Consider the following 21307-nt stretch of genomic DNA (forward strand, 5'->3'; position numbering starts at 1 on the left):
GTTAATTTTACTTATTCCTGAACATCTATCGATTTAGATCTCCTTACTCATGAGCCATTTGTGAGGAAACAATATCTGAAAATGTGGTCATGCAGAGATAAATAAATTGTAGCAGGTCATAAGATTTCGAACAATATTCAAATTTAATCATCGAAAATAATTGAAAAATCACAATGGATCAAATATTCATTTTCTTTCAAAACAAACCATATTCAGAATTAAACAATGCGTAATTGTAAGATATGCGCTTCACAGCGGCCATCAGCATGATCATCTGTATAGATAAAATGTCACAAGACTTGTTCTGAATAATTAAAACCTACTAAGTCCTACGTAGTTATGTTGTTTCTTCAATATTTGTAAGGTAACAGATAATCGGATATGCCATTGAACGATTATCAAAATAACAATCAATAATCGGAATTTGAAAGTTTAAACTGACTGTCAATAGACTCTCGGCGATAACTAGAACATCACTATTTACAGTCCTACATAAATTCAAGCGTCAAATTGAATTATTCTATTCTTCACCATTTGCACACGTGTAGCTCCAGCTAATCTGATCGAACTACAAATAGCATGATGCCCATGCTGATAACAATTCAACATCTAATGTCATCGATAATTAGATGCATGAATATTATGACATCCAAAAATATGAATACCAGTGAACCGTTTAGAAACTAAAAGATGCATTCGAAGCTACATGTACATGTAGGTTAGACTTTGACATTGTTATATACATGCCTTTGAATTCATACCTTATTTAAATCTGATAAACCTTTATCATTTTATACATTATTCTAATTAAAAAGACTGGCAATCGTTGAAATCATTGTTGAAAGACCTTGTATTCGTTTCGTATATATGATACAATAAAATATACTCAAAACAAGATAATGTGATTACCGTATTTGCAAGCCGTTACGTCATCTAATTCATTTTTGTACCCAGTACAGCAATGCAGCTTTTCTTTATGTGCAGTTCTGGAAAAAAAAACCCACATCTGAACAGGATATATAACGAATTCAAGATTGCGGTTGTTAGCTAGCTTTGATACAATATCTCAGCTCCATTTATTTACTTGAATTATAATCATATGATGTGCGATGACTCCTTCCTTCTTGTCCATTGTAATTTTATCACTAACTGATGTATTTATATCAATGTGTTTCACCTTTATGGTAACTCTGTCTTTTGGATTTCTTTCCTTATGTATGTAATGGTCCTTATACCCCATCTATTTTCTCTTCCCAAGTCTAGGGATTGTGACCGATCACATCTCTGACGTATTTCATACCAATTATTAGGCCGTTCTTTACACACTGATTTTGACTACGAATTACTCCATTTACCAGATTAAGATATAGGAATCTTGGTGGGCATAGCTTACTCCTCCTCGGCACCCGATCCCACATCTGCTATATTAAGAGTTTCGTGTTTGCCCAAATCTTGATTTTGTATTTCTTGTAGGAGTTATAAGATTGATCACTGTTCTTTATCTTCAAATAAATTCAAAACCAATGGGAGAAATGTGGTGGATCACAAACCCTAGACCTAAGAAGATGACATAACATGGATAAAACCAAGTGCACTTGTAAATCAGCCAAATATTGTATTCATCAGAATCTGGTACTGTCATATAGTTTACATTAATTGAAATGGAAGATTCAACGTGATAAGGAAAGGTTATCAATTGTAGCCACACTTCGTCCAGCAGATTAGACCGAGCTTGAATCAACAAGACTGGCTCACTAGGGCATGGTTAAATCTTATACTAGGAAAATGGTTGCTTGTCACCTGAGCATATATGATTAGGAGACAAAATCTTGTTTACACTTTTTTGCTGAAAGCGAAACATGAAATAGGTTCCCCACAAGTGTCTTTATTTGCTTGAATGTTCATGGTTGGAAACATATCACGAAGCAGGGAATGAACACGTGGCCTTATAGGATGTCTGTTGTCACAACTTTTTAAGTCAGTCATACGCTGGAAAATGTTTAAATTGGAAAATTAAAATTTCGCTCGCATGCATGCATGCAAAATGAAAATAGAAAATTCTTATATTCATACAAAATTCTGAGAATTTTCAACACCCAAAATAACTCATTCTTGTGGGTTTTTTTCTAACACATACCTCCTCGTTTTTTGAGAAATCATTTTCATTTTTCTCTCTTTCTTTGAAAAGATATATTTTACTTGTGATTATAGTCTCTGAGAGTTTAGAGTATTAGCGAATACCAAACACTTTTTATTCTTTTTTTATCTCATATTTTTATTCAAAATAATCTTCTATAGTGAAATAAACATTTTGAAAATCCACAACATGCAAAAATGAACGTCAACACCGCACATTATTCCATTGCATACACATGTGGTAAACTGTATATAAAATAGCTCAAGTCTGTGTGGGACGTTTGGTAGTAGTTTTACAGTGTAACACATTGGTTTCATTTTACAGAGAAACTCACAATTAAACACGAGATTTGACATATTTCATAATACTGTCATTTGCTTTAAAGTTGTGTATCGATTGTATATAACATGTAATTACATTTACAAATATTTTGTCTGTAAATCCATGCCCTTTCTATGTTTTGTATCTATTTGCATTGAAACAACCCACTTCCATTGATGATTTGATAAGGATGTTGAAGCATGTAAGGGCATTCAATTTACCTTCTTACATGAATGATATTAATGGGAAGGACAAACATTCTCCCTTATAGGTACTGCCCTATTGTATGTTTTTGATATAGTGGTATTTACACGCACCGAATGGATTAGAAAATAATAATAAAGCATTGTAATGACGGATCCAGGGGTGGTGTGGGAGTCCGTCCCATCCCTTTCAGTGTATGGAAAAAAAAAATAATGCTAAAGAACTTTTAACCATTATTCTACAATAATTAGATTTTGCATTCTGGAATTGAGGGGACTTCTCAACATTAGGATTTCAGTTCCACTCTATTTACCATTATGATACTTGTATCTTGTATACATCCCTGTTAGTGATTAAATCATACGAAATTTCGCAGGTCTCCTTGATTCCACAACGACATTAATTGGAAGTGTCACATCCTACAAATGTTTAAAGAGATTAGTTTTGGAAACGGGCTTTATCTTATGCTTCAGCACTACGAACTTCTGGGAGGCAGGACTCTTCCTCCCCAAGGGTTTGAAAGGTAGTTTTCTTACAATTACCTATTGAAATTCATTCAACTGTTTGTGGATCAACAATGTAATACCGGAATGATGAGATCTGAAATGTCATTATCTAAGTCTTGAGACACGACTTCCCTTAAAACTTATTGCAGAATTAATGTTTTCTAGATACATATATGAAATGGTAACCACAAGTATTGTTATCAAAATTTCAACTTTCATTCATGTATGTTCCTAAAGGGGTGATGTAATGAATTGAAGACTCCTGTCTCTTTATCAATATTTGCGAAATATCCTTCCAATCTACTGGCTTTTGGTAACAGAAACTACTTTACCCAATGAGTTTCCCATTACAGATCCTCCATACCTTTGATAAATGAAAAGGTCATAAAAAATTCTAAATGACATATTCAAGGCTCATAACAATCTTCCTGAACAGAAAATGGTATGTTCCAAAATTTGGACTTGTATACACTGTATATTCATTATAATTTATGGATTGCCTGAGTGAAGAATTATTGTAGTTTTCAGAGTTTTATATTTACTTAAACAGTTATTTTGTTTTTACATTCGAAGTATTTGAAAAATTTGAATAGCTTTTCAACAAACTGACAGAACGACAGAACATATCTTTTTCCTATAATGGAAAATGATTATTTCTCTAAATGTTTTTTTTTTTAATCCTTTAGATTTTGGTTAAGCAATACAAGATGTAACTGACACTAACTAACACCTATCTGTATAACTAACATAATCCAGAAGAAAAATTCAGCAAAATTAACAAGGGAATATATTATTGTTTGAGAGCATACCTACAATGAGCGTTGCGCCATTGTGTCGTATACAAGACCATGGGAACGATGATTACCGAACATAACTGGGTTGTTGAGGCCTAGGTCATATACAGAGACGGAAACTTACGTGGATAAATACACTTCGTTTTTAAAAAACAAAACAATATTGCATCGCTTCATGAATAGCAAGAAGTACAATTGACATGTTAAATTGTTTACAAATGTGACATGTATTCAGTGTATCTCTTTCACTTTCTTCCGAAATAGTGACCTCCGAGGTAAATGCACATCGTAGATTACGAGCAGGAATCACTGACAGGTTGACAATGATTCATGAATTAACATTTTCTGCCAATTTGACGGGTTTATCCCTTCAAATTCACTCTGATTCTATAAAGTTATATATATTCAATCACAAATATGTTAATATTTTTTCCTTTATTTTTCAATTTATTTGCCGTCAGTTACAGCTTGTATTGCTTTAAAATTGATTTTACCTATCTACATGTATTAATTTTTCAAAATAATTTTTGAAATTTTTATTTTGCATCTTTACATTCCTGAAAATGAAATCAATGAAGCTTTCATCTTCAAATCTACAACGTGAAAGGTGAAGATAATGAACAGTGATCGATCTCATAATTCCTATTAGCAATACAAAATAGAGTTGTGCAAACACTGACCCCTGGATATACCAGAGGTTGGATCAGGTGCTTATAAGGAGTGCTTATAAGGAGTAAGCATCCCCTGTCGACCGGTCATACCCACCGTGGGTCCTATATCTTGATCAGGTAAATGGAGTTATCCGTAGTCAGTGTGCCAAGAACGGACTCGCAATTGGTATGAAACACATCAGACATCATTGACCTAGTGATATATTTGTAGTATGTATTGGCAAATTAGGTCATAATAACGAGTATAGAATTTGTGAAATGCTGCCTTTAAACGAGACTGTTGAAACTGCACCATCAACTTGTTTGCCAGTAGCCTGCCTTAAAAACTTATCATATGCAGGACAAGCTCTTGCATATCGAATCAGCTGAGAGATACAAACACTATACATGTATGTATCTGCAGGTGATAATGGAATATTCCTAAATGAATATGGAAAGTTTTCGATGAAGAAGCTGAAATCATCTCGTTTATCATAAAGTTGAGTTGTTAGTCTGCTGTTAATAACTATTTTCAATAAAACATCTAAGCATGAAGTAGAAGTGAACGACTATACGACTATATAGTGTCTTTAATTTCGAATTCACATGGAGATATCGAATTGAAATATAAATGAAAATCATTATTGTTAAGGCATAAAACGTCGTCGATATATCTAAATGTCGCATTGAAGACCACAACAAGAGATATTTTCTTCTTATGTAGAAGTTTTTGAATAAATTCTGCTTCATAAGAATATAAAAACAGGGTCAGCTGAGAAAGGAGCATAATTCATGCGCATGGGAATTCCAACAGGTGTTTGGGCGATCTGAACACCAAATACTACGACAACATTGTCAATGAGGAACTCCAGCATATTTTTAATTTCAACTTGTGCGTGGAATCAGAGGGGTGTTTTACAAATATTTTTTTTTATGACTGAACACTAGATATGAATATTTCCGTTTTCCGTTTTTGTTAAAAAAGAAATTGTTATTGATATCAAAAAGTCTAATCTTTAATTTATCGTGAGGAAAGGCCGTGTAAACTGTTAAAAAATCATACGTTTTGATGTTGTCGATTTGAGAAAGGTTTTGCGATTTCAAGTTTACCATAAGTTTGTTCTTTTTTTTTAGAATCCACATTTGATTTACACCACTTCTGGCAATTCTAGTGGCACAGTACGTATGAAGTTTCTCCTTCACAGCTGTTAATATTTTCACGAGGAGCAAAGATAGGGGCTTGGTAGAACATATACTGGACCCAGCAATGTATCTTTGTTTGTAAGCGTTTTTGTGAAGTTTATAATAACGTGAAATTCCTTCAATTAAAATCTCATTGAATTTTTCTTTTCATTATATCTATTTAATCCTAAATAAACTTTTAAAAAGATAAGTTTCTTTTTTTTTAAACTCTAAATGTCGTATCAGGAGACGGCCATTCTGTTGACTAATAAACCACTTTTATACTCCTAAAGAATAACGCATCACTCCTCAAATAGCGTTAGCTTTCGTTTTGTACACAATTCCTAAAAGTTTTTCCAAGTCCACCAATCATTCTTGAAACAGTTCTTATCCCATTGTTCATTATCTACTGGTATCGCTATTTGTCCTTTAGAAGACATCTTCACACTTAATATATTAATCTTTGACCATCGTCACAGGCCAAAGTTGTGAGTCCACACATGTCCCAGAGATGCACCCGTGGGTAACCGACGATGTGGCAATACCAGACAAAGCAAAATCAAATTAATATGGTGTTGTGGTCAGAATTTTAACAACGCATGACTTGAGCAAGTATGTATCTTAATGCATATGTAATTATTGAATAAATATCCCCTAGCATTACACTTTTTAATCACACAATTAAGAATTAAAAGGTCATCATTCTCTTACTCTAGTACATATTTGTATACGGGTACACGGGTATGGGGGAGTCTTTGGTCTTGTCAACAAACGAAATCATTTGAAGCTGCAAGATTTTAGGTCGCATGGGGCCTTGATGAATGTATGTTTGGACACAATTATAGTGGGGAAAACGATATTAGACTCAATCGCGCACATTTTTTTCTGTGCCATTTTATAAAATGGTGGATCTGTAGTTCTCTGGTCTGTCTCAATATTTTCCTGGAGAGCTACAGATCTGCAGCTAAATGTCACGAAAAAATCGTGTCTACGCTTACAAATGAGGGAAGTAAAGGAAAAAAGCTTGACATCCAATTATCATGATCACCTTGGTTAATCATAAGCTTTTGAATGAATCTCATTAATGATAAAAACAAAATGAAATGGGGGAGTCAGGCCATGATCAGTGGGCGGATCAAGAAATGTTATTTCAGTTAGATTTCAGGATTTTCCCATGCTTTCTACATGGAATAAAATTCAATATACACTGTCTTATACGATTAATAATTGTGAAATGATCAGCCGAATATAATCGGGGATCGGGACTACAATTGACGCAAATGAATGGCGTCATACCTTCATTTATTCGTAACTAATGAAACAAATTTTAGTAATACATGTATATATCTTCGAGTGAGCATGCACATGCATACACGCATGAATGGTTGCATATAAACTAACATGATTTTGTTCCCTGAAACCAATTCATATAGGAATGATGGAATTAACTTGTAATTAAGATTCTACATTAACTGTACTTACGAGATAATTTCTGGATGGTACAAAATCTTTCATAATATAAGTAGTAAAAAGTAGTACAAATTGGAGAGAGAGAGAGAGAGAGAGAGAGAGAGAGAGAGAGAGAGAGAGAGAGAGAGAGAGAAAGTCAGAGTCCTACCTGTAAGTTGTACACCGGCCCCATGACCAAAACGAACATTTCCTTTTGTACTTTTCCTTTTCTGTCCATGTCTCTTTGCAAACATGTGCGCTAGAAAAATTAATTCAAATCTTAATTTTTTACCTGACTATCGGATTGCGCATGCAAATAGAATTGTGCAACACAAATGGAAAAAAAAAAGAAAATTAAAAAACCCCAAAAACAAACAAAAACATACAACACTACTGACAAAAAATACCATACATACAGAAGAACATGCAACATTACAAACAAAAATTGCGATACAAATAGATATTTAATATGCAATACTAAGGAAACAACTTTATATGATATGAAAAAAGATCGCAATACATTTAGAAAAAAATCACACAGGGATGTTAATGAAGAGCCCAATAATTCTTGATTAGTTTACATGAATTTGACAAAGAATCCACGATTTCACATGAAATTTTTCTTAGTAATTTCGTTTTCCACATTAATTAAAAACGGGTCATGGATCAAAGAGAGCTTGAATCTAAAAATCAAATGCCTGTGTTCAAACTTCCTTGTATAGTTTTTTTTGTGTGTGTGGTTTTTTTTTATGTGTTAACACGTCTATAAACATGTACATGTAGTTGATAAAATGAATGTAGGTTCGCCGTTTTAAATATTCGGGAATCATCCTTTAAAATTATTTCTATGGACATGTATTTTATTTAATACAATGCGAAATAAAACCCAAAGGTATTATAAAACCGAGAATTAGTTTTTTTATTTTCTAAATGATTGGCAGTCATTTTTTAAGCATTTCATTTTTTGTAATGGGGAATGTTCGGAAATTTACGAAATCTTATTAGCATCATGTAAAACCAAATCACATTCCATTATATCGTAATTACGAGAAAAAATATCGCTATTACGAGAACAGATCTAGTGATTACGAGATATTTATTTCGAAGTTACGAGGAAAGATGAGAAAAAAATATGTATTTAAAGCCTAGTTGCACTCTTGAAAATGATTAATCTACTACTTTCATCATCGACATGCATTTGACATGCACTTAATATGAACCAACAACGATTTAACATCTTTTGTATATTTTTTTTCCTACAGTGTACGGATTGATGCATAATATATCAGTCTGATGCGCCACAAAAGGTAACAACAAATCAAATACCTATAAATCCAGTGACGTAAGATTTAATTTAATAACACCCTCCTATAAATCCAGTGACGTAAGATTTAATTTAATAACACCCTCCTATAAATCCAGTGACGTAAGATTTAATTTAATAACACCCTCCTCCAAAGTAATTGTGTAATACAGCTCTGTCTTTGTATATTTAAAAAAAAATAATAGATATAACAATTTTGAAATATATAGCCAAGCATCTAATGTAAGAAAGTGATATACATTATGAACATGTATCTAACATACGATACACTGAATACTAATGTTGGATTTTTAACCGCCTGGAGTCATATTTCATACATCGATTACCTATATAGAAAAGAAATAATCACACAGAAGCTGTTTTATAAGTAATCTCAATCAAACAGGTTCCTTAAACCGTATACATTTTAAAATTTCGATTTCATTGACCTTTAATCAATAAACGCTTAATGCTGAACTTTGATTTTCATCGATTTTCAGCCCAATCTAAATATTTTTGCTACGATTTGTACAAACGGTGTGTAATTCATGAAAAATAATCTTTATTAAATACCAACGAGATAAAACTTAAGAAAAATAGGGCTGTCGCTAGAGCCCAGAATTTTGTTGATGTTTCAAGTTCAGCGTGTACACGAATGGATCACGCGATGTCTTTCTTTAATCGATGCATGTTTTGAAAATTCTATGTAGCCTGCCAAGTCCAACCTCAATGAGAAATGAGCAGATGATCAGTGAACGGTTAAGGCTTTCAGTTAGTAGTTTCATGGATCAAATCATTTGATTTCGTCTAAAACATCACTGCAGTAATTTAATTTTACAAGCATATGTATTTTTCTCTCGGAACTACAACGTTTAAATATTCGAAAGTATTGTGGAAAGTGCAATAGTTTCAACATTCATAATGTTAATAATCATGATGGTAAAGTTGACCACACACACAAACACACAAAACACATGTCAAATCTTGAGATGACTGGCCAAGTTTTTGCTTGTTAAATGAAAATGAATTCCAATCAATGTAAATGATATTTGTGGTGTACAAATTACTATATTACAATAGAAAAACTGACCATTGGTCATCTGTGTGCGTACTCAGACTACTCTTTTTCTGTACGTCAGGGTTGTTATATGAAGTCGGAGCACATTTAAAACATAAGAGAAATATAAATATTTCGGAGATTTTAAGGAATATAAGGAACGTATTTATGCTCGATCTGTTTAGTCGAATACTAAGTACAGGTACACATTTGTAGAAAGGCTACCGTAAACATTGATGTGTATTTGATTTCAAATAATTGCAGAAGATGCAATCGATTTCCAGGTGTTCAATTTTCGATAGGAGAATAAAAAAATATTCGAATGATAAGTGGAATATTAAGTTACAACAACAAAAACGTATTGGATAAATTACATGGAGAAAACATCATTTCGTTGCTGAGTTTACGCCGGTGATCTGTTATACTGGATTTAGATTGTGTACTAGTTCGAACTTTGGATAACAATTACTTTGAACCGTATTTATTCCACAAAAGAAGAACATTGTTGTATATGTATTATTGATCGGAAAACAAGTACATGTGCACTTATATCCACCCTTTTCATTGTTACGATTTAACAACTGGTGTTCACGTTTTGACAAGAAAGAAAACAAGTGAAGAAAGGGGGGAAAATAACTGGAATAATTATTGTATATTGTAACTGGGTCACCCTAGTTAAACAGGAAAGCAAACAAAAGCTAGTACAAGAACTTTGAATACATGAATCATTCGAAATTAAAGAATTAAATGTACATATAGATGACAAGCAGATTGTCAGCTTGAGGGATATAAACCAGAAACAGAAGAGCAAATACCAAATCTGCAAAATGAATAAAGTATTCATGTAAATCAGAAATGAATTTTCGACATGAATAATACGTAATGTATAAGCAAGAAGCAAAGTAATAGTGTGATCGGAAAACAAGTGCATGTACGAAAACTTTGATGTTATTGAAAGAGCACATTTAAGATTTCCGAAATGTATTTTATGCATGAAAAGTAGTACGCCGGCATACATGTATATGGTCTACGGTGAATCACAGACACGAGTTTACATACAATGTATGTATATCGCTTGGGGGCTTAATAACTAAACTCTTATATAAATTAGGCACCCAAGCGATGTATATGTTAGTGTCTGTGTGGTGAATCAGGTCGTTTTCCTCTGTCCGTCACCATATATTCAAGGATGATCTCGTCTTGGGCAAAAATGTTTCAAGGCCAAGAAAATAAAACCGTGTTTACTGTATATAGATATATATTAAATCGATACATGCTCAAATTCGTGGATTATTTTTATATGAAATATTTCATATTTCTGTGGTTTTTCTAATACTGTTTTAGTATTTGGACAGGACAGTGCTCTGTAATGTTTAATGTCAAATGGATTACTAGTGCTGTAATTAAACAAAGACTAAAAGACCAGTTTATACAGAAGTGGACAAATCATATGAATAATTCGTCAAAGGGTCAATTATATAAAAAAAAATTAAGCTAAACTTTGGCTTCGAGAAATACTTGAGCAATCTTTCGAGAGAAAAAATGAAACCTCTTGTTAAATTTGGAACAACAAACCACCATTTACCCATAGAGGTAGCCAGGTAGGTGGTTTGGAATTCCAGCAATTGATAGAAATTGCACAGTCTGTAATACTGGTAAAGCCGACGAATACCACTTAATCTTAGAATTATATCCCTATCCATTTTGCGGAAAAATGTTTGACTTCTAGATATTGTCATGTACCAAATACACTGAAATTCAGAGAATTAATGACAACATCAAACTTTAAAAACAACTAAGTATATTTTATTGCTAAAATTCAGGAGTTTGTCTGCTGTCCTCCTTAACCTGTATATTTATTAAATGTTCGAATATCGTTGTATGCATTATGCCCCTGTCTCTATTTCGTGCTAATAAACATACATATGCATTATTCATATATTTGTACCCTTGGAATATTGTTTATATAATCACAAAATTAAACTTATTTACCTCATGTACCATTGTGACTAAATGAAATGAAGTGAAAATGAAATGAGACCATTTTTGAATGATTATATTCAAGCTATTATCGCAATTACCTATACGTTCCTGTTTTCACGACACGCGCTAAATATAGATATGGTATGTATGTTTATTCAGACAAACAATCATGTTATATCTGTTTACAACATATGATTCACAAAATACAAATATGTGGCAACAGTGACTATAGCTGATGGTGGTGGATGGACAGTTTTTATATCATAATTTTTTTTTAACAAACACATAAACATATCTAACTATTTTTAATAAATCAATTACCATTTCTCTTATACACATTTGTCAAAAAATTCCCTAAATATCGTCATTCTTTTACATTATTGGTACTTAGTAATTGCATAAGTTTGAAAGTTGAGGGTCTGAACCAGTATTATTTTTTGATACATTCTTTTCTCAAATCTGAATATGGTACGATTCACCTAACAGCCCAGGCCAATTAATGTGTAGATTTGCCTGGTTCTTAGCATCGTTATCGGGAGTTTGACGTTATATCGTTGTTTTTAGCGTGTATGGAAATCCTTTCTACACATTTAGATGGCGGTATTCGGGGGTGGCGATATAACGGGTGGCGATATACCGAGGCGGCACTGTATATACATGTGGACAAAACGTAAGTAATATGAACAAGGAGCAAAAGCAATTATTGAGTGAAAAAGACAGCACACATAATATGAAGTTTGTACATGTATAATTATGAGCTAATTAGGCTTAATCAAAGCGTTTAAACTTAATGATATAATTCTGCATATTTGAGGATATTCTTTCGTTATGGTTCAAGTTTCCAATACAGACAGAAGTAGAGTTATGTTTAAATGGAAATTGAGATAAAAATATATATTAATTTCTGATGCGCGTATGTTCATTAAATTCTACTGCTCCGCAGGTACAATGAGGATCAGGTTCAAGATCACAATGAATTAAAACTGTTTGCATAATGTAAATTGTTATCAGTTACAATTTAAGATTGTAATAACAAAGAATTAAGATAGCGAAAACATTCATTCAGATTTGAAAAGACATACATTAAGACAGTGTTGGCAATTTAGTTTAAGGCAGAATACTGACCGCTTTACAGGATATTGGCCGCTTTACAATAAACACACATTTTTATGATATGTAAATATTCATTTTAAAATCATACAAACTATTGAGTTTGATTGTACCTCAGGATTTAAAAATAAATGCTTATATAATAAATTTGAAACTCTTTAAGTTCTGTGAAAGAATTGTTGTATTTACTTATTTACTTAGCCTCTCTTACGCCTGAGGACGCATGAGACAGCATTGACCGTATTTGTTATGCATACATATCAATCCCCACAATATCTCGAGATCATTTCCCCTAAAGTTTATCATATATCTATTAGAATATAATACATGGACCTTGTTGAGTGTATCAAGGATATATATCTAAAAAGTAATGAGGCCAAATGTTTTTTCCGAATAAAATAATTCAAATTAATAATTGCAGTTATTAATTCGACTAAAAGACTGTTTTTGCACAAGTTTGCACGAGACCCTTCTGCATTCGTCAAAGGGATATAAATAATGTAAAACTGAAGTAATTAAAACGTGTTATTAACTGACAGACACTCTGCAAATCGGACACCAAGTAAATACAGCTTTAAAGCTCCTGTAGTGAGAATTTACTGTACATTGGGCTATATACATTATTGACAAACAATAGTTTCACGAAAAACGTCTTTAACGTGCGGGAGCTGATATTTCTTACCAGTACTGCTGAAGCCACCTTATACTTTACTATTTACAACTGTACACTTTTCTTGCATTAATTGTTCATTAAGCAGAGGTACGGTGCAGGCTACTTGCACCGAGATCCGAATTTGGTGCGATCATTTTAATTGCGTCCATAAACAGGTGCTAAGAAGTAATTTGATATGAAATGTATCATGAAAAGAGGTCAATCTTGGTATTTGAATAAGCTATCTTTAATAATCAGTTATTCAATTTTTTAAAATAACTCCATCTTATGGTGACCATAGAATTGATTTAATAAAAACGGAGAATTTCTACATTGAAGGAGAATTATGAAAACAAAAAGAAAAATAGGGATTATATAGAGCTTGTTATTGAACAGTGCCACATGAGACCTTTCTGCCCTTAGAATTTATTTTTGATTTACTCGCATAAACTGGAATTATCTGTTGTGTCAATACGTATTTAGCGAACCTACCCAATCATTACATTAGAAGAATACTCCTGCAGGACTTAAAACAACTCGTAGATGTGAAAAGGTTAACACTCGTAGATTGAAAGACAAATCATACTATAGAAATCAGAATTTGAAAACAACAGTATAGAAATGCAAGTTTTAAAACAATATGCATCTAAGTTGCAATTGCTCACCTCAAAATTTAAGATGGGACAAAATGAAAATGGAGGTGGAGGTATAATGTTTTAAAGAACTAAATTGTCATACAAAATTTCGGGTTAACTGATATAGACTTTTCTAAAAATCACTGTTTTGTTTGGTGTAAGAGATGAACCAAATTAATTTAATCCGAAGTCTCAACTGTCTGTGTTATAAAATAATGTACATGTGATGAGATAAAATTATATAGTGTATCAAATGGAGTAGAAATGGTGAAACCATGCAGATTTATAAATATTTGATCAGAAAAAAGATTTGAGCAGCAATAAATCAAATAACGTTACACAAAATCAATCGTAATTGACATCAGTTGAATGCATTTATTACACAATGAAACAGATTCGAGGCAGTATTGTTATTTGCTTTCTTGGCCAATAAAAAAAAAATTGAAGAGAGACCGAATCCAGAGTGCGTCTCCACGGAAAACTTACAACCAGCCCATAGACAGCCCAAGAGGTACAGCTAATTAGAAACAAATCTTAAGTGCAACTCAATTATAACGTTAAAGAAATATTTCTGTTAAAATTTAACTGTTGATGAATTTTTATTCTTTCTGGGAACAGTGGAAAGCATCATAAAAAAAATAAAAGTAAAGATTCTGAAGTGTATTTTTTATAGGAAATATATGCTCTAAAAGGTGAAATTCTTCCATATTGGAGTGGGAAAGTTTCTGTGTTTAGGGGTGTTTTTTTCCAAAGATAGATTTTCTGAAAATGATTTTTTAATTCTTTGTCTTAATTTTGTAATATTTTAAAACATTCACACACACCCCCCTCATGATGGTCGTCATACATGTAACACATTACGAAATTATATGAAATGATAAGAAATGAAGAAGAAAAAACTCACCGTCCCTCTACAAGGAAAAGGCTCATGATACTCGATAAATCGAAACAGTTTACATATAAGATGCACTGGAAAGTTATCCATAAGTACAACGACAATTTCAGTTTTTCCATGTTCTTGATAGTTAATTCGCACACAATTGCCGTTGTCAACTTTCTACACCATGCATAGCACTATAGTGGTGCGTTTTGTTCCCTTCTCATTTAAACCCCCGTTTCTTTGTTAATGCCTATATTACAATAATTGCATCAGACCTGTTAACCGACGAGTGAATCTCTTTGCGAATTCTTTTTATGTATGTATAGGTCTAAGCACTACCATACCGACAGCTTCTGAACGGATGAATGGCTCCGCTGTCTGTTAGTGACATTGACCGGGATGGTGAAAATTAGTTTGCGACCGGTGATCGCGTCGCATCATTTACCGTGTTAACGTGGAAATAATCTGATAAAGGCGTAATGGTTTTTGAAGTAAATATGAAAAGTAATGAAATGAACTTTCAAAATGTTTGTGTTCAGTTCTTCTGAACTTAAATGTAGTACCTGCAGATAGGGAGTCACGGGGGATCCTGTAACGTCCTGAATAACAGAACTGATATCTAATCCCCAATAATGCCAATGCATAAAATCATGAAACCATACAATGTAGTTTTATCAAAAAAAGGGGGTAGGAATGGGAAATGAGAGGGAAGCAGGAAGGAAATAAGGAGGGGGTTCTAGAGATTGAAGGGAGATCGAGGGGCGGGGGTAGGTAGACACCCCTGTCCATCTCCATGTTGATATGTGCTATAATGCTAACTTTGTCAAATCATATAGAGAAGCATACTTTATGATGAGAAAGGGGTATGATTTAACTATAGATTACTAACATTGAAGACAAGCGTTAACGATAATTGGGAATTTTTTGCGCTGTAAAAGCACAGGCACTTGTTTCTGTAAATGACTTAGGACCTCTGTATACTAATAACAACACAAGGTACCTAGCTTCAAATGACACAGAATGGCACCCCCTGAGAATGTCGGCCTTTTGAGCTTCCAGGGAATATGCTATGTAAATGTATTTACTACCGTTGTATTGTATAATCATTCAACTTAAAAACCATGTATGGCATGACTGCATTCGTTGCCTTTTATCGCCGAAAACTGCAACAAAAAATGGATTTTCCGTTTTATACCACGAAGTGTTATGTACTGATACCGCACAGAATACGTGGGCGATTTTGACTGGCTAGCACGCTCTTCTAAAATTACGTTTGGAATTCTTTAGAGTTATTTATAGAAAGATAGAGCATCAGAGATGAATTAAAATAACAGGCAAAAGGATGATTTGAATGGTGACCATTAACCACACTTGATCTTATTTTATATAATTTAGTTACTAACATTAGGGGGGAAATGCTACAAAAAAAAAAGGGGGGGGGGACTCCATCCCCCCATATTTTTTCCCACAGACACCTGATAACTTTAATCCCCATCCCCCCTTCTGATTTTTTTTGCGGTGACAATTCCTCCAAAATGCGTGGATTCCTGGTCTCTCTTAACCCAATTTCGATTGATGTAGTTGTTTCACCCTTTTCACAAGCTTTGGAGATTGGCCTTCTACTGGACTGGTATAATATAGAATATACTTATTATAAACAGTATAAGGTATTTAAGGCTTACAAAAAAGCATGTTGACGATTACATAAATCGAAATTAGGATGGAATAGACGGGGAATCCACACATTTTGGAGAAATAATCGCCGCCCCCAAAAATCAGAAAGGGGGGGGGGGTGTCCATACTTCAGATGCCTGTGAATTTTTCCATATCGGCACAGATCCGTAATATTAGGGATGTGGGGGAGGGGGTTCGCTGGAGAAGTTGGAAGTTACACATGGCTTGTTTAAATTTCCTGACAGACAATGATACAAATATGATAGTCATGATAAAGACCTTCAGAACCTTAATTAGTGTGTGCATGGGGTGGGGTGGGGTGGGGTGGGGGGTTATAGTGTTCGTCATTGCTGTCTCAATTTTTTCCCCTCAGGCTGGGGGGGGGGGGTTATTCTTTGCTCCAGGGCTTCAATTCATAACTTTCAAGCTTACATGCATCAATATCTTCTCATTCACTACTACATGGTACTATCAAAAATAGTGGAGGGGCCATTCTCGCAATATATCTTCATTTGCATGCATGAAAATAACAGTTAATGTTAAGGGTTGGCCAGTCGCCTCCGAAAAACATTGATATGTGCCTGCAGCGTTCTTGGTACTTATGGTGGGTTTCATAAAAGTTCAATGTAACAACAGGTACTTGCCACATCAATACATACCACAAAGTCAATAACACATCACTAAAAAAACTTTCCTTGCTCTATTTTGCATACTTCCAAATAATCTTTTATCTGTATTTTCTCTGACTTTCCATAGATCTACATGAAACATGCAATTGGCAGAAATATTTCTCATACTAGTTAATAGTTAACGAAGTTGTATTTACAGTAAGTCATAATTTCATTATTATCTTCATCAGACATGATTCCGACACGAAAATATTTTTAAATCTCCACTCGGGAAGTCTTATTAGCTTCTATCTTCTGATGACATGTAAAATCCCGAAACGTACGAACAGCTTTGGTTTTTTTGAGTAACTAAAAATAGCGTACAGCGTCTTCAATTCAATTTTTTTTATTTTGTTAACAAAGCAATATGTTCAAGATTTTTTGGTAATAAACATCGTATCAATTTATTGTGATAATAAAACAATGAGACTTTATTTTTCAGCACAACGAATATACAATTTTCATTCTGTGCGGTATCAGTACATAGCACTTCGTGGTATAAAACGGAAAATCCATTTTTTTGTCGCAGTTTTCGGCGATAAAAGGCAACGAATGCAGTCATGTCATACATGGTTTTTAAGTTGAATGATTGTACAATACAACGGTAGTAAATACATTTACATAGCATATTCCCTGGAAGCTCAAAAGGCCGACATTCTCAGGGGGTGCCATTCTGTGTCATTTGAAGCTAGGTACCTTGTGTTGTTATTAGTATACAGAGGTCCTAAGTCATTTACAGAAACAAGTGTCTGTGTGTAAAAGTGTTGAATGTTGGGGTCTAAATCAAAATTGGTGACACGTTAAATGTTATTAGTTGCAGTTTGATGACTATCTCCACCGTCTGCTCCGAAAATGACGTTAACTTAAAATAAAAGGTAAACCTATTTGTTATGATGACAGTATTAACGTCAAATTATATTTTGTGGCGCTGAGTTACCGGGCAGACGACGCGTTACCTTCGTACTGGACTTTCGGACGAAAGATAAGTAGCTTTAATAATGATTTCATTTCAGCTGTAATGCACATTGATTGTCATTTATCAAAGTATTTATATATTACCCACACTATAGTTATCAGGGACAGGCCTAGACGAATTTCAAAGAAGGGATAGTAACCCGCCATGGTACCATTTTCCCCCAAAGGATAGAAGGTTTCAGACTCCAAAATTACATTTTTTGTTAAAATTTTGCAACCAAAAACATGGGGGGGGGGGGGGGGGGTTGCAACCCCCGTATCTCTTTTTGATAGCTGAGTACCATCCTTTTACCCGGGTTTGTCAAATTCTGCCCCCCCCCCCCTCCCCCGATTGTGACTGTCTGTTAAGTTGATTCAGAAAGAAAGAAAATAGACATACTGACACCTCCCCCCACCCCCGACAACAAGTTTTCACAAAACCAATCTGATTAAAATAAGATCTTTGATCCGCTCCGTTATTGGGGCGGATCAAAGATCTTATTTTAATCAGATTGTCACAAAACATAACCTTTTAAAATCGAACTTGTTTTTAATTGAACTAGACATCTTACATTTTTGAAGATAATTGAAGTTGAATTTAATTCTGCACTTGGTATAGTTTACATTTATGTCAAAGCGAACGAGTCCTGTGTATACAAAAGGTTTGCCTCATTTGGGATGAATTTATGTGAAAGTTCGTACATATAACGATATCTTGTGGATTGGTGTTAAACCCTAAGAGATATAACGGGAAAGGAAGACTGAAACAGAACCAATAAAAACTAAGGTGAAGTTTACGATCCATAGTTAGTATATTGTTTAACGTCCCGCTCAAGAGGGGGATCTTTATCGTACCACTCTTGCTGTGACATGGGGCCTCGGTTTTTGAGGTCTCATCCTAAGGACCGCCCATTTAGTCGCCTCTTACAACAAACAAGGAGTACTGATAACTTATCATATCCCGGATCCCCTGTGGGACGAATGAACAGATTTATTTCATAATATACATGTATTAAAGAAAAAGGCTAACAGAAAATTTATACTTGGATGAAAGTCAAAGGTAATCTCATTATTACACTAAATGTTAAGATACAAGTATTTAGTTTAGAAATAAACTTCTAGAAGTCCTCCCTATTTAGGATTGGAGTGCTGCGGTCACTAAGTACCGTTAGTTAAAAAATAATGAATCAAACACATGATGTTTAACTTTTTGACTATTTAGGAAATGAATTATGGTTGTTTTATATATACCACACTCCCTTATATAAATACACACACACACACACACACACACACACGATATTATGTGTAAATACATGTGCGTTAATGACATTTTGCTACGAGGGGCGGTGGGGCATAAAAACCAAGTTTGTTATTTCCATTCTCTACCCATAGGTGTCACTGCTCGCTAACACATCTGTCAATGCCCAAATTTCAAAATTCTTGTAAAACGCTTTGTAAATTCTTATACAAACGTTTACCTTCGCTTAATCAATTTATGGTGCAGAATCTTATGATGAAATTGTTTTACGGCTTGTAAACAAACCAATCTTTTAATAAAAATAAAGATTTCCCCGATTTTTGTGTTATCTTAGCTACATTAATCATTCTAATTTTCAAATTCCATTCTGCTTTTCGTTCCCATGTTTTAGCAACATCCCTCTGGATCCGCCCTTGACATTCATAATAGCATAATATCTCATAACGCATTAAAATATGTTCAATCAGTAAATGTATATTGGAGAAAATTGAATTCGATAAACATGTCATTATTTATGACTATTTGTTTTTCGATCATTCATCCTTGAAACACCGTCTGACTGGCCGATCAGATTCCCTAGTCAACGACCAATGAATCAAAAACCTTACGGTGTGCACTCAACGCTGAACTTAGTGGATATGCACGTCTATTGTAGAAATCGCACCAGTGAATACGAAATGTTAACGTTTTTAAATATTATGAATACAAACTCATATCCTTATTTTAATTAGAAAATGTCAATCGCAACACACACGAACGGCTTAGCTCACATTATAGGTTTTGTGAAAGATGAATTTAATTTATAGGAGCGATTTGTGATGAAAGTGTTGAGGCAAATGAAATTCAATACTCATTTCATTTTCAAATCTTTTTAAGCAATGTGTTTTGCCACCTTGCATGGAAATGAATGCACATTAATAATTTAGCTCATCATGATCTTAGCCAATTATCAAGTAGCAATGAATGACTTTATATGATGAGGAAAACTACTTGATGTGGGATCTTTTATGATCTCTAGATCATAATATCTTGTGTCAGTTCATTTAGAACTATAGGTACATGTATATTGCATTAAAAACAATTTGCAGTAAATTATCTCACAAGAGGAGTCATTTAGTTTTGCCTAATAGGGAATCTGTTCTATGTGAGATTATTTAAAGAAAACTAATTTCGTATAATCTCCCGCAAATTAAGATTGTTATAATACTGCATAGCAGGTTAATATCGCGGCCGGAAAAAATCGCGATTTTTTTCATTTAGCAGCAAATCGCGGTCGGTTTAATTCGCGGAAAAACAAATCTTAATATCCTGAACCAGATTTCGTATCAATATGAAAGATTAATTCACTGAATGTTAAATTCGCCGATATTTTGTTTCGGCGAATGTAGCGAAAATTAACCCCGCGAGTTAATTTCCTGCTACAGAGTAACAAGAAGTCCATAGGCCTTAACGCCTAACATATGCAACTGTTCTGAATTCAGAGGTGTTTTTTTTTTTATAGAGCATGGGGTTAGGATTGTACTAAAATCAGGGACCCAATATTACATAATACTTGAATACAGGGGGAACATATCTATATTTTTAAATCTGCTCTAGAACAGGGAGGCCATGTTAAGCATGTTGATTTTGAGATACCCTATATCTTTAAAATCCAATTTCATTAAAGGCGCAACCCTATTGGCTGGGTTGAGGTAAAAATCGTCATGGGAAGGGAGAGAAACCTTCCTCTGAAGAACAGGGGGCAAAGGTGACTCATTAATACCACCTTCACACTCACGGATTTTTCTTACGAGTCCTTGCGGATCTCCGACTCGTAGTCAATCGTAAATCACTTGTCGGTATCCGTTAATAACTCGTCACAACTCGCACACACTCGTAAGGATCCGT

The 21307-nt window shown here is 33.9% G+C and overlaps 1 protein-coding gene across 1 annotated transcript in view; it reads right to left on the bottom strand.

Annotated features, from left to right (window-relative positions):
* The window catches only part of LOC125645682 (uncharacterized), an 87823-nt gene that overhangs the window by 60064 nt on the left and 6452 nt on the right, over positions 1-21307 (bottom strand). Inside the window, exons 2-3 of the mRNA XM_056141852.1 lie at positions 7413-7515; positions 910-986 (exon numbers count right to left, since the gene is read on the bottom strand). Coding sequence (XP_055997827.1) covers positions 910-986; positions 7413-7515 — 180 coding nt within the window. The remainder of the gene's footprint in view (positions 1-909; positions 987-7412; positions 7516-21307) is intronic.

This window comes from Ostrea edulis, chromosome 6, assembly GCF_947568905.1.
Source record: "Ostrea edulis chromosome 6, xbOstEdul1.1, whole genome shotgun sequence".
Taxonomy (NCBI): Eukaryota; Metazoa; Mollusca; class Bivalvia; order Ostreida; family Ostreidae; genus Ostrea; species Ostrea edulis.